Source organism: Myotis myotis, unplaced genomic scaffold (assembly GCF_014108235.1).
Source record: "Myotis myotis isolate mMyoMyo1 unplaced genomic scaffold, mMyoMyo1.p scaffold_m19_p_14, whole genome shotgun sequence".
NCBI classification, from domain to species: domain Eukaryota; kingdom Metazoa; phylum Chordata; class Mammalia; order Chiroptera; family Vespertilionidae; genus Myotis; species Myotis myotis.
Genome location: NW_023416318.1, coordinates 14,978,622 through 14,993,264, shown reverse-complemented (window position 1 = coordinate 14,993,264; position 14,643 = coordinate 14,978,622). Strand labels below are relative to the sequence as shown.

The window sequence follows — 14,643 nt, the reverse complement described above, 5'->3', positions numbered from 1 at the left end:
CAAAAATCCTGCTTCAGGTCCCCGGCGTGGGGACCTCTTAGGAAAGGGGGCGGAGCCCTGCGGCTGGTTGGCGAACACGTGGTGCGCCTGCGCAGTGCAGCGGCGCACGTGTTCCACCCGGAAGCGCCTGCGGAGGCTAGAGATTCCTGAGGATGGCCGCAGCAATGGAGGCACAGAGCGGTGTGGCCGAGGACGGTTTCACCCAGGTCACCCCCAAGGGTGGCCGGAGGGCGAAGAATGTCCGCGGCGGGGGAGGGTGGGATGCCAGCCGCATGGACACTGAGGAGGCCTGGCCGGCGGCGAAGAGGCCCGTGTTCCCGCCCCTCTCCGGGGACGGGTTCCTGGTACTGGCGGGACCGGGACGGGAGTGGGGTAGGGACCTGGGGGAGGCCAAGTCGGTGGTGATGGTGAGGCTGCGTGGGCCCTTCTGAAGCTGCAGACGTGACTCCGCTGACGTTTAATTCGTCAGAGAAAGGGAGCTTTTTTGTGCGGATCAGTTGTCAAGTTACAGCTCCACCCCCCTTCCTTCAGGCATCTCAATTGTGCGTCCTTTCCTTGCAGGATGGGAAAGAAGAAACAAGGAGAATTCCAGTCCCAGCTAACAGATACACACCCTTGAAAGAGAACTGGATGAAGATATTTACTCCTATCGTAGAACATTTGGGACTTCAGATTCGCTTTAACTTGAAATCGAGGAATGTAGAAATCAGGGTATGGAGAATGCCAGCCATTTCCAAATACGGTTTACAGGGATGAACATGCAGGAATAGACTTTCCTCCGTGGGACTCGTTTTGTTAAATGACTTTCTCCCAGTTTTCTAACTTAGTGAGTTTGCATTTAACACACATATTAGTTGAGTTCATAAGTTGAGCCTGAGATCATACCAAAATAGTGGTTATGTTATGCTCTGCATATTTTTTTTATAATGTTCTGTGTTGAACTGAGAAAAGGCCAGCTAAAGAGAGGTCGTCATAAACAGAAGTTTGTAAATAATGAGCTGAAGTACTTGCTGCACTATCTATTTTATTGGTATTTGGGGAAAAATGTATCTTAGAAATAAGTACAAATTACATATATACACATATATGTTGTATACACATATAGACAGTACTACACACGTGTATATATTTTTTCCTATGGTGTCAGCCCAGTGGTTCGACAATCAAAATTAATTGACTTAGAGCTTCTTTTTCTGAGTGCTAACTTTGTATCAGAATCAAAGACCAAAATCAATTATAATCTGTCTTTTTGAGGATTGTTGTGCTGTCTGTCATCAGGACTGCTATAGACTCATCTCCTCTGAGAGACTAACAGGGGTGGGCAAACTTTTTGACTCGAGGGCCACCATGGGTTCTTAAACTGGACCGGAGGGCCAGAACAAAAGCATGGATGGAGTGTTTGTGTGAACTAATATAAATTCAAAGTAAACATCATTACATAAAAGGGTACGGTCCTTTTTTTTTTTAGTCTTATTCATTTCAAACAGGCCGGATCCGGCCCACGGCTGGACTAGAACAATGGAATAAAGCCGAGAGGCACTCTAAATAGTTGGTAACGTTTAAAAGAGAGAACTTGACAGTAGACTTCCTTGCCACTTTCATTCAGGTTTTCATGGCGTCATGCCAAAACTTCCTGTTTCCTTATAGGCTTCCCTTGCTTCGTTGCTTTCCATCATCTTTCACCACTCCGTCCTCTGTGCCGAGCCAGATTAATTTTCCCAGACAACACTGCTTTTGTTTTGATGACCTGGCATCTTCAGTGTCTCTGAAACACAAGAGTTAAGTTTCGGACTGAACTTGCCTTTCAAGTAGGAGTCCCAGTCCCAAGTTTGTCCCACCATCTCTCTGAACATTTTTATATCCATACGTACGGGTGGCTTTCCTCTGTGACGAAGACCCTCTCCTCCCTCCCCCCTTTGTCGTCCTGTCTCAGTCCCCTTCATCTTTTAGGGTCTAACTCAAGTCCTTTCTCCTTTATGATCAGTCCATTTTTCAGTCATGCCTTCAGTGCCAAAGCTGTGTTGTGTTTCGCTGTCATATGGGTTGCAGCACCCTCAGTTTGGGTCCCACTAAGAGTTGTGATGCTGTTATACGCCAGGCACAAGGTGGTGCTTTAGCACATGCTACACATTTTGGCCTTTAGGACAGCCCTGTTAGGGAGAGGACATATCCCCATCTTATGGATGTGGGGACACTGAGGGTCAAAGGAGTGTCTTGGCCAAAGTCATCAAGCTGATAAGTGAATTTTGATACTAGTAGGGACCTCTTGGGATCTCCTACCCTGGCGCCCTTATTTTACGATGAGAAAACTTAAGACCTAGAATATTTATGGGACTTGTTCAAGGTCATGTAGAGGATTGGGATAGGATCCAGTTTTAAAACCAGACTCATACAGGGTCTAGTTTTATACAACCCTGTATGGTTTCAAATTTGTCAAGGACGTGGTCTCCTCAATTAGATGGTGAGCTTATGTGGGAGAGTGGAAATAACAGTTTTGGAATCAGACCTATGTTCAAATCTTACCTCTTTCACCTTTTAGTACTTTAGTTGCCTCGAACATCAGTCTTTATATCACTTAATATTTAGGGTTGTCAGGAAGCTTAGAGCTGTTGTACAGAAAGCACCTTTATAATGCATGTCATTTACAGTGGTAGGCATGTTAGGAATAGCTGTTTCTGTGATTATCCAGTGAACTCTTTGAGGGCAGGATCCCTGCTTAAACCACTCTGAGTAGTTAGTACTGGGGTTGTTGCTGTGGGAAACATCAGTACATACACGATTGAAGTTGGGAGATTAGATCACAACTTGCAGGGAAGACTGTATTGAAAGATAAGACTACTGGCTTCGGCCTTGACGCATGGAGGGGCTGGTCTGAGGACGTTCTTCAGCGTGCGTGCATTCCGGCTGTGCCACAGGGATCTTGCTGTTAAGCCCAAGTCAGATCTGGATGGAGTACAGTCATTTGACAGCATTTTGGTGGGACTGTCTACCTCTGGAGTTGGGAAAGTTTTATTTTGCAAGTTAAACAGTACTTACCTCAGCAAAAACTGGGTCATGGAGAATACACTGGGGAAAGGGTGGTGGTGAAGGAAATTACAATAAAGGGAAAGGTCATTCCTAGTATTCTGTTAGAATATTATCTTTTTCATCACCACCTATAATGTGTGCCTCTTTTAAAACAGACTTGTAAAGAAACCAAGGATGTTAGCGCCCTGACAAAAGCCGCCGATTTTGTGAAAGCCTTTATTCTCGGGTTTCAGGTAGAGGTGAGTGATTTCATGACATCTGAAATAGGGGCTTGAAAAATACTCAAAATGAATGTTTCAATGAATTGGGACTTTTTTAAATACGAATTTTTAATTCCATAATTGGTGTATTTTAGCTTAATACTCATTCTCAGGGATTTAAATGGAAGGGCTTCACAGTATTTATTTTTATATTGTAGGATGCACTTGCTCTCATTAGGTTGGATGACCTCTTCTTGGAGTCCTTTGAAGTTACAGATGGTGAGTGTATGGCGGTCTTTTGTAATGAAATACTGTCCTTTTGTATTGTGTGTTTCTCAGCTTTCCTAAAGCTTTGGTTGAGCTGGATTATGAGCAGCTTTTTTAAAAAAAAATGCATATTTCATGTCTGTTAAGAGGGAAATTGTGTTAAAGATTACACTGTATGTGGAAGTGGGTGGTGTACTGGAATGGCTCGCCTCTTGAGGTCTTGCTTTTCTCATTTAGTGAAGCCTCTAAAGGGAGACCACCTGTCAAGGGCAATAGGGAGAATCGCTGGCAAAGGAGGAAAAACCAAATTCACCATAGAGAACGTGACACGGACACGGATAGTTCTAGCTGATGTGTAAGTATGTGATCTGAGGAAAATTATTGTTGTAATTTACATTTGATCTTTTGCTTGGTCATAAAGATAAAATGACCTTTCAGAAGGTCATAAAAGTTGTATTTTATGCATAGGGTTGCCACTAAATCTTTGTCAGCATATGGTTCTGGATGAATAGTTACTTACTGTGAAAGCAGATTAAGTTGGGAAAACCTTAGAAATTTTTTCCTCAGTTAGCATGAAGGGAATGTTTGGAACCAGTATTAAAAGGAATTATAGGACAGGTGAAAATGTAAATAGTTTCTCAGGGGAATCTATTAAGTCAGTAGGGGAGAGCAAATGCTGTTGTGAGATTTCCTTTTAAAATATGTATTTAAAGGCCCTTCCTAAAAGGAAGGTGAGTAGTCACATTGGGCAGAAACTAGAGAACATATGGGGACATAAATAAGATGAGACAGGCTTAATGTAAGGGTGCAGGAAGTCTAATTACCCGTCCGTGAGGTTGAAGCTGCTCTGTTGCCAGGTTGGGATAACTAGCAGATGGCTCAGAGATTATATAATGCACAAAGTTGGGAGGCGAAGCCGTTGCCTGCTACCGAATCCAAAAATAATTTTATTTGAAATTGTCTCATCTTTGCTCTAAACTGAGAGGTTCAACTATTTCTGTACTTAAAGAATAACTATATTGCCAAAACCGGTTTGGCTCAGTGGATAGAGCGTCGGCCTGCGGACTGAAGGGTCCCAGGTTCGATTCCGGTCAAGGGCATGTGCCTGGGTTGCGGGCACGTCCCCAGTGGGGGATGTGCAGGAGGCGGCTGATTGATGTTTCTCTCTCATCGATGTTTCTGACTGTCTCTCTCCTTTCCTCTCTGTAAAAAATCAATAAAATATATTTTAAAAAAAAAAGAATAACTATAGTACTACTTTGGTGGACCTCTTTACCTGAGGACAGGTGTATTATAATTTTGATCTTTTATGAATTGAGTCTAGAGTTGGGAGTAGGGAGCCAGGGGAAAAGTTTTTTTGAACTAGAAACTTAAGAAATTGTGAAATGTATACCACATATTAAAATACTAGAGGCCTGGTACATGAAATTCGTGCACAGGTAGGGTCTCTAGGCCTGGCCTATGATCAGGGCCAATCAGGGCCTGCCTTCGTTCCACGCTGCCCCCTGGTGGTCAGCGCACATCATAGCGAGCAGTTGAACTCCTGAGGAGACAATTTGCATATTAGCCTCTTCTTTTTTTTTTTCTTTCTTTTTTTTTAAATATATTTTATTGGTTTTTCTACAGAGAGGAAGGGAGAGGGATAGAGAGTCAGAAACATCGATGAGAGAGAAACATTGATCAGCTGCCTCCTGCACACTCCCTACTGGGTATGTGCCTGCAGCCAAGATACATGCCCTTGACCGGAATCGAACCTGGGACCCTTGAGTCCACAGGCCGATGCTCTATCCACTGAGCCAAACCGGTTAGGGCACATATTAGCCTTTTATTATATAGGATAGCCCTAAAAACTTGTTAATTTAGAAATCTAAAAATGAACTGGTTTGTTAATCATATTATGGGTAGTACATCTTAAACTTATAAGTATTTATAAGCATTACCTTAAAAAATGTACTCATTGAAATAAATTAACAGCTTTATTGTGGAATGATTTACATACAATAACATTCACCTGTTCTAAGTACACAGTTCAGTGAGTTTGGGCAGAGGTACTAGTCCTGTAATCCCACTTCACTCACACAGATCCTTCACCCCAAAAGTTCCTCGTGTACCTTTGCAGCACCCATACCCAGGCACTTATTGATCTACTTTGTGTCACTGCGGTTTTGCCTTTCCTAGAAGTCACAGTCTGTAGTTTTTGGGATATGGCTTCATTTAGTTGTTTTGACTCTCCATTTTGTTGGATGTATCAGTAATCCCTTTTTATTGCCAAGTACCAGTCCAATGTATGGATATATTGCATTTTGTTTATCCACCCACAGATGATGGACATTGGGATATTCAATTTGATGCTATTATGAATAATGTTGCTATTGAATTGCTTCTTAGATCTTTTGTGTGTATTTTTGTAAATTGAATTACTCAAAATTAAAGAAATGTACTATCTGGTAGTTTTTGCTACAAATAGGCTAATTGGAAATTCACAAGTTGAACAATTTAGATTAATTATGATCTAGCCATAAAGTGGACTGTTGTACACCTCTCAATGTTATTTTGGATGAGTTGCTAATCTGGTAAAATACAATATAATGTGAGCAAGATATAAAACTAAAAACTACTTGCTCCATATATATGCCGATAAATGGGAGAGGAAGTCATGTTGCTTGTATGTCCGGAGACCTCCATGCCATTCCAACTACTGCCCCATTACTTTGTTTTAGTAGGAAAACTACTGACGCTTTATATATTCTTGCTGTCTCTGTGTTCTCATCTTTCATGCTTTAAAGAATTCTATTTTTGTTAGTTAGACATACACATATTTTAAAAAGCCAAAAATTTCTATTGCCTACCTCCCTTTCCTCCTCTTTAGAGGAGTCAATTTCAACTCAGCGAATTTTTAAAAATTATTTATCTCCATATTTCCAAATATCTTATTTATAGGCCAGCTTCTTAATTTTTTCCGATTCATTGTTGACTACTATAAATGATAAGGATTTAGCTTTCTTTCACCCCTCCCCTTCCCTCCCCTCCACACACTCAGCCTTTCTCACGATCCAGTTTACTCTTCTTCCGAACCATCCTGTCCGTACATAATGTTACGGACCAGCTGTTAGACCAGTGTTCAGTATTACCTGCTGCCAGGCTTTGGAGCTCAGTTATGGAAGACAGTGTGCAAATGTTTGCTTGACATTGCCTGTTTATAACATGATTCTTCTTCAGCTGAGTCTGGTACCCATGTTTTTTACCTTCTCCAACAAACTCCCCTCTCCCCCCAATAATTTCGTCAGAGTTACAGAGGGGTGGTTGCCTGTTTGCTCAGAATGGGGAAGAAAACCTGGGGATCATCTGAATAGACTTTAACTGATTTTCTTGTTAGTAGCTTTACTCTTACCCCAATTTCAGAAATACCTGAGCCTATGTAGGGCGGGGGGAGCGGGGAGAGGGTTCTGCTTGATGTTCCCAATGCCGATTTCGGGTGGTTTACTGAAATTTTGGAAGATGAGTTGAAAAGGCAAAATGCTCTCTTTAGATCTTTAAGTCATTCAGCAAGGAACTCCCATTAAAATGGTCTGGGTGTGAGTACTGAAGAGATTTAGATAATCTTAGAAAGCTATATAGTAGAAATCCAAAGATGTTTTAATTAAGTACAGTATTTCTTGCATTTCTGGGTAATCAATAATCCCAGGTCTGCCAGTGTATAATCTTGAACAGGTTTCTTGTAAACATTTCCATTATCTGTAAAACAGTAAATAGCATCTACCTAATGATTCTCCTGTGAGGATTAAAGGAGAACAAGTGTATGAAGCCCTAACACATTATTTTGGTCATTATTTATCCAAAATCTAATGTCTTAGTTTTGTTTTTATGTTTATGTATTTTCTAATCTTTTTTAATATTGGGACATAATTCACATGCCATAAAATTCCCCCTTTCAAAGTGGGTTCTTAGCATATTTGCAGAGTTTGCAGCCATCATCACAGCCTTTACTTAGAAATCTGTATTTATGATTTTTCAGTTTCTGGATTACAAGACTTAGTAAAGGAAATGTATTTTGTTGCTAACTTGTCTCACTTTTTCTTGCAGGAAAGTTCATATCCTTGGCTCTTTCCAAAACATCAAGATGGCAAGAACTGCCATTTGCAACCTCATCCTGGGTAATAATTTCTTTGTATTTTCTCTACAACGAATAGAGGATCTAGAGTAAACCAGATTTGCAAGTCAGTTTAGAGAAATGTTAAAGATAGCAAATAGAGACTCCTGGGGGCTGGCAAATGAGAACCTGAGAGAAGTAGGAATCTTTTTGCTTGGATTCCCTGTCTGCTAAAGCGAAAGGATTTATTGGCTTATATTGCTTAAATCTTCACTGCCTTTCCCTGATGAGTGACGTGCACAGAAAAGCCATCCCAGAGCATCAGGCAATGACACCGTATTTTAGGTTCAACGAAAAGGGAGCTGCTGCTGATCAGCACCATCAGCTTAATCCACTTGGTCCCATTTCCCACGGCATCAGCGTCAGTAACTCGGTCAGGAGTTACAGGGAGCGTAGCAATGTACTCAGAAAACACTGGAGATACTCCCTTGGTGCCCAGGTCTGACTAGCTTCCTTCCTAAATATGTTGGCTCTTATGATTTAAAATGGGTTTTTTTGGAGAATATTTGGATATGGTTTCCTTTTTAGGCCTTTTGTTGATTAAAGATAGATCCAATGGAAAATGTTCCTGTTCTTTTAGAGTTTTGTAGACCATTTTCCATGTAGTTTCTATATATGTGAGTATATTTCTACAGATAAATAAGCTTGTTTTGTTTCCTCTACAGGAAATCCTCCATCAAAGGTTTATGGCAATATTCGAGCTGTGGCTAGCAGAGCAGCAGATCGATTCTGATTTCAAATCAGAAACTTTTTCTTGTCTTTGGACTGTAGAGAAAAAGAGCTTACAAATGGTCCCAAGAAACCATGTGAAGAATTTTCGGTCACTTTAAACCTCAGTCTCTGTTTGTCAGTTCTTAGCCAGAAGCATAAACCCGAAAGGAAAAATTTAATAGTATTCATTCAACAGCTTTGAGGATAATTTAAGTATCAAAATTTCATACCATTATTATACTTAAACATTAATTACAATTTCTCTTAAGTTACATGCATAATTTCTAGTTCTTATTTGGAGGAAATACTATTTTTCTATTTGAATTTGTTTTTAAATTATAGATTTATAAACATTTCTTCCCTATGTTGTAATTAAAGAACTATTCCCAGAAAACCTCTCTGAATCATGTCCCTCGATACTGGTGATGTGACTATTTTAGAATCAGGTTATTAGCAGCAGTTTGGCTACAATGTGTGAACCAAAAGGCTAATCTACCTGTTTTGCCACTTGTAAAATTAAACATTTTTATCACAATACAAGGTTGACATGTTATTTTCCACATAAGTGTCTAAGTTGGGTTTATTTCTTCTAAGTAGTAAAGTGATGTTTTTACTCCTAAGAAAGTATGTTCTACAAGTGTAATAGTTGTTTTAACTAGTGTCTGCCTAAATAACTAAAGTTCATGTAAGAAAATGTATTCAGCTGCTGTTTCATTTATATCAGTTACACGTGCCACTGTTACAGTCTAGACCAGCCGTGGGCAAACTACGGCCCGCGGGCCGGATCCGGCCCGTTTGAAATGAATAAAACTAAAAAAAAAAAAGACCGTACCCTTTTATGTAATGATGTTTACTTTGAATTTTTATTAGTTCACACAAACACTCCATCCATGCTTTTGTTCCGGCCCTCCGGTCCAGTTTAAGAACCCATTGTGGCCCTCGAGTCAAAAAGTTTGCCCACCCCTGGTCTAGTCTGTACATTGTATGGGATTGGATATACTTACATATTTTAGTAGGAATCCATTGAGGAATTGCTGGAAGAATTTCCCACCCCAAATAATATTTTATCCTTTGCCGACGCAGTAGCATGAAGAGTATGTAAGATGGTAGCAAATCTCTTTATATTCATAAACTTGGGACACTGAACTTTGATTTAGCACCTTGGGTTCTGGGTACCTCCCTAGGGGAGCAGTAGTACTTGGGGTTTGAAAGGGAGACAAAATGTTAGAGGAAACTCAATTCTTGTAATGGGAATAACGAAGAAGGAATCAAGAGATAAATCTGATTGTCACAGTGATAGTTGATCTTAAGAACCTGGATCAAATCACTAAATCTAACACCTCAAACCTTAGCCATGGTGTCTATGTTTCTATGCCATTTGTCATGCTATACTGTAATTAGTGTCTGCCTCTCACCCTACTATCTAGCACAATTTCTGACTAACAATTTACTTATTAGCTGGAGAATGGGCATGAGTAGTCTTAGTGGCTGGAAAGGGAGGCGGCTTAGGTGTTTCCTCCTAGTCATTCCAGATTTGGGTTCCAATACTCATGCTACCTAGAGTTAGGGTGGTAGAGAAGAAAGCTCATGTTCAAGAATCTGGGAAAAGGACCTAACTTTCCTGATCTCAGCCATGTTAAGATTGGGCCAGCATGCTTAATGTTAGATTACTGAAAGTATACAGTGACAATGTACATAGCCATCTTACAACTTGTAAAATGCTCATGGGGAAATGTTAATTACTTATTTGGTCAAATACACCAAGTAAATCTGTAGGTTTGAGAACAAGGAATTGCTCATTTGATCTGGTTAGCTGATAGATTTATAATGCCCAGGGGAAGTGAAGGGTTGAAGTGGCAAAGGACTTTAAACATTGTGTAATGCAATAAGATTTTTGAGTTTGTGGGAATTTTTGAAGACTAAGGAATAATGTTTCAAGACACATGAGTTTGAACAATATTTAAGTCCTGGAAACTATCCAGAAAGATTGAGATGCTTTTTCACTTTTAAATTGCGGTAAACACATAAAGTTTACCATTTCAACCATTTTTAAGTATACACTGTTGTGCAATCATTACAATTATCCATCTCCAGAAGTTTACCTTCCCTAACTGAAACTGTACCCATGAAACACTAATTCCCCAATACCTCCTCCTGGCCCTTGGCAACCACCATTCTACTTTCTCTGAATTTGAGAAATCCGGGAACTCATACAAGTAGGATCACACAATATTTGTTCTTTTGTAACTGCTTATCCTATATAATAAAGAGCTAATGTGCTAATTAGACCAAACAGCAGAACGACCTTCTGGATGAAGCTGGGGCTTCGAGGGCTGGCCGAGGCAGCCGGGGCTGCAAGGGCTAAGCCCCTTGCACAAATTCCATGCATCGGGCAGGGCCTCTAGTTTAATATAATGTCTTCAAGGTTCACCCTGTTGTAGCATGTATCAATTTCCTTCCTTTTAAAGCTGAATATTCTATTATATGTATACCATCTGTCAGGTACATTTGGGTTGCTTCTACCTTTTGGCTAGTGTAAATGCTGCTGCTATGAACATATTTGTGGGTATACAAATAAACACCCGTGCTGGAGGCTAAAGAACAGTACTTAGCAAACCCTTGCTGTGGCAAGACTGTGGCACACCCGTTACAGTCCCTGCTTTTTAACTTCAGGGTATGTACACCTAGAAGTGATAACGCAGATTTGTTTTTACCTATGGATTACATCAATTTACCAGTTTTTTAAAAAATCCAGAAGAATGAAAAAAAAAAAAGACTAATGGCTGTGGAAGCCCACCAAAGACCACTGTGAATACACTCAGGTTCCAAATATTTTATTTTTTTTATTCATACAGTATGAAGTTGTCTAAAGATCCCACAACATGATGTTTCATGCAGAAGAAAAACTAAACATTCAACATAAACCACCCTCCCCCCACCCACACGCACTTAAAAAAAAAAGAAAAAAACCCTCATTCCCCAGTAAGGAAATAATGTTTGCACTATTTTTCTGTAACGCCAGCCAAGATATGCACAAGCAAGAGAAATAGAAAGCATTTGCTAAAATATCTGTAACAAATACTTATGTACAAAAAATTCACAAAAGACTAGTTCCCCCTTGAAGCAGAGCACATGGCAGTTGACACTGGAACAGATCAAACCACTGGCTGGGATTATAAACCACGTACTGATCCAGAGGAAGAAAGTTACATGTAGTGGAGATTTTCAGTTTGAACATTAACATTTCCAAAGTTTGGCAACATTATCTTTTAAAATTATGCAAATTATGTAAACAAGAGGTACATTTTAAATCGATCTACATGCAAAACTCCATGTCATGCAAGGACACCAAGCACCGAGATTTTTCTCTCACAGACAGAGCCCATGATGTGCAGCACTCAGTTGAAGGAACAGCAATAGCAGGCAGGTACGCCCAATTTAAGATTCACCTCCACTCAACCTGCCCTTTCCCACTCATGACTATAAAACCAGTTTTACTGAAAAACTATATAGGGAAAGACTACTGTCCTAGAAAGCTAGCCGTAACGTTTTCTTCCAGCCAACAGTACCTTTGCAGAAAAGGGAAGGGACAATAACAAGTGGTGGAACATGATATACTACTTTTATATCACACAAATTTATTAAGTTACCCATTACAAATATGAGCAAATCAAGGAAGAAAATTTTCATGCACTCTTTATGCCTTATGGTAAAGAAATTTAAGAGGTATAAATTTGGATAAAAACTTTCTCTTCTGTGACATACACATGAGTAAGATTTCTCCCATTTAAGTCACAAATATATGTTGGGTGTTTAGATACATACATGCAATTTAAATATCACCCAAGTTTCAAATTAGCTGCAAGTCATTTGAAACACAGAGGGGAAGTTTGCAGTTCAAACTTAGGTTTAATTACAAGTTATTTACCCACGTAATAAAACAAATGGATATGCAGTTATGTGATTACTTCAGGTACTCTTCATTAAGTAATGTCAAAGATAAATTATGATTGCCTCACATAGCTTCTGGCCTTTATGTATGAAATCACAACTGAAACTTACATGTACTCAGGGACATTTAATAAATGTAATGGCTCCCAGTTATGAAGCAACAGAATGAAGCAGCCGCAAGCTTTGTGCAGGCACTATATGAACACAAGAACGAGCTCTTGGCAGTAGCACTGACTATACTTTCTCCTCAAGCAAAGATGTAATAAAAGCTGCTCAGCAATGAGACATAGTCCCTGGAAATATATTCATAGGTATAAATAAAGTTACAAACTCCTTTGTTACAAAAATGTACTTAAGGTAAATCATAGGACGTTAACAAATGCTTTGTCAATCTCTCAAAGGAGAAAGCACAGGAAAGAAAGTAGCTGGCCTAACACCCGGCTCAAACTGTACAACCTTCTACCTATAAACCTGTGAAATGACAGTAAGGGTGTTTCATGTTCTGCTTGGCACTTCTGTACTCTGTCATTTTGTTTCTGAATCAAGTATATTAAATTAAAGCCAACCTACTACACATATAGAAAGCTACATATATCTATATATAAATATTTACATATGTATATATAGATACTTTGTTATAAAAGATGAAGAAAAATAAATTAAAAAGCCAACCCCTTCCCTTTCTTCACCACATTGATATGCTCTTTTCATGTTGCTGTCCTTCAGACTTTAAAGTGCTACACGGAGTTATTGAGAGAATAAGAGTTCAATAACACTTAGTTGGCTTCATGAGGCTCATGTTGGAAAATGTGGCTTCACAGAGAAAAATACTTCCATTTAAATACACAGAGAGCATTGCTGGACGTCTTGAGCAGATCTTCAGAGATGGAGAAGAAAGCAAAAGTGTTGGGTGGTACTCTTTAAAAAAGAGTCACACATCTACCACCATCTTTTTGTGGATATCTAGGCCACCTACAACCTGCAATGGAACAAATCAAGCTTAGCCATGTTGGAGAAATTCCTTTTTACTAGTCTAAGCACTTTATTAAAACTATAATATAAAAACATACTATTTTAACCATTTTCAGAAGCTGTGTTTTTTCTTTTGTTGAAGTTACATTGCCTCTAGTTAGAATTTTCATGGCTTCTTTCTTTCAGGAGTGTGGGCAAACTTACTCCGTAAAGGGCCAGGTAAGTAAAATAAAATTGATAGAATTTTGTAGACCATATATAGTTTCTCTTGCATTTTCTCTTTTCCCTTAAAAGTGCAAAAGAAAAACCCCAAAACAAAGCAAAACAAAAACATTTTTAGCTCAAAGATGCACACAGTAGGTCACAGGCAGGATTTGGTCCACTCTGTAGTTTGCTGACCCCTATCTACCCTTAGTAGTTTAAGAGTAAATGTTACCATAAAAGTTGTGCTCGAAAACCAAATATGGGCTTCACTCTCAGTCTATTTTAGAAAAATTAAAAAGTACCAAGTAAGGTTTTCTGCACATTATTTTACCGTGGAATCAAATATACATGAAATTCTTATAGACATCTCAGTTAATACTAACACGGAAATCTAATCATGTAATTATCTGATTATTTGGGGAATAAACTTTATTAAGTATACCCTACATAAAGAAAGTGCGTTGTCATAAATGTTCATAGTTGGATGACTTTTCCCAGAGTAAACACCCAAGTAACCAGCATCCAGATCACTACGCTGAGAATCAACCCCCGTCCTGCACCAGCCATCTCCCTCCTCCTGCCCCACCAGAGAGGTAGCTAGCCACTCTCATGCCTTTACCACCATGTTTTAGTTGGGTCTTTTATACATTACTTTAAAAAAAGTATACTATTTATAAGAAGTATTTATACTTTTACAAATCAAATCTCTTTCTTGGCTGGCTTGTTTCACTCAACATTATGTTTGTGAGATTAATTCATGTTGCCATTTATAGTGACATCTGTATTAATTTTTAACTTAAACTTACTGATTAAAAAATGTTTACCTGAATAAATGTTAAAATCAATTAGTTCTACAATTTCTGCTATGTAAACATTCCTACATTGTCTTTTATTGTATTTGAAGTTATAAGCATTATTCATTGACTTCCTAGCACAGAAGATTTAGCTCTTTCTCACAAACCACTCCCGTCTACCTCCTACCCCATATAATATTTCCCACCTCCTTTTTTTCTTATTTTTTTTTACACCTCCTTATTTTGATTAGACAGAAACTCATTTTAATTATCACTATGTAATACTATTTACAACCGAAGGGCATACTGTAATCCCCCCCAACATTTGTTTTGCTACAGTTAGTAATTATCTGCTCTTTTCCTTTGT

General features: G+C 39.1%; 2 protein-coding genes across 4 annotated transcripts in view; one reads left to right on the top strand and one right to left on the bottom strand.

Moving 5' to 3' along the window:
- The first annotated feature begins 106 nt into the window (after window positions 1-106).
- PNO1 (partner of NOB1 homolog) lies at window positions 107-9,049 on the top strand. Its single transcript, XM_036334305.1, has 7 exons — window positions 107-344; window positions 562-711; window positions 3,183-3,266; window positions 3,446-3,506; window positions 3,732-3,849; window positions 7,578-7,648; window positions 8,310-9,049. Exons 1-7 carry the CDS (start codon window positions 153-155, stop codon window positions 8,375-8,377), a joined length of 744 nt encoding a protein of 247 aa, XP_036190198.1. The 5' UTR covers window positions 107-152; the 3' UTR covers window positions 8,378-9,049.
- A 2,124-nt stretch (window positions 9,050-11,173) lies between these two features.
- The window catches only part of PPP3R1 (protein phosphatase 3 regulatory subunit B, alpha), a 60,552-nt gene continuing 57,082 nt past the window's right edge, over window positions 11,174-14,643 (bottom strand). For 2 of the 3 annotated variants that reach the window (XR_004971806.1, XR_004971807.1), the window contains exons 6-7: window positions 13,377-13,564; window positions 11,174-13,285 (exon numbers count right to left, since the gene is read on the bottom strand). Coding sequence is in view for 1 of the 3 variants with exons in the window: in XM_036334300.1 (XP_036190193.1) it covers window positions 13,238-13,285 (48 nt within the window). In the remaining 2 variants the exon portion in view is untranslated. The remainder of the gene's footprint in view (window positions 13,286-13,376; window positions 13,565-14,643) is intronic. The other variant, XM_036334300.1, reaches the window with a different exon arrangement.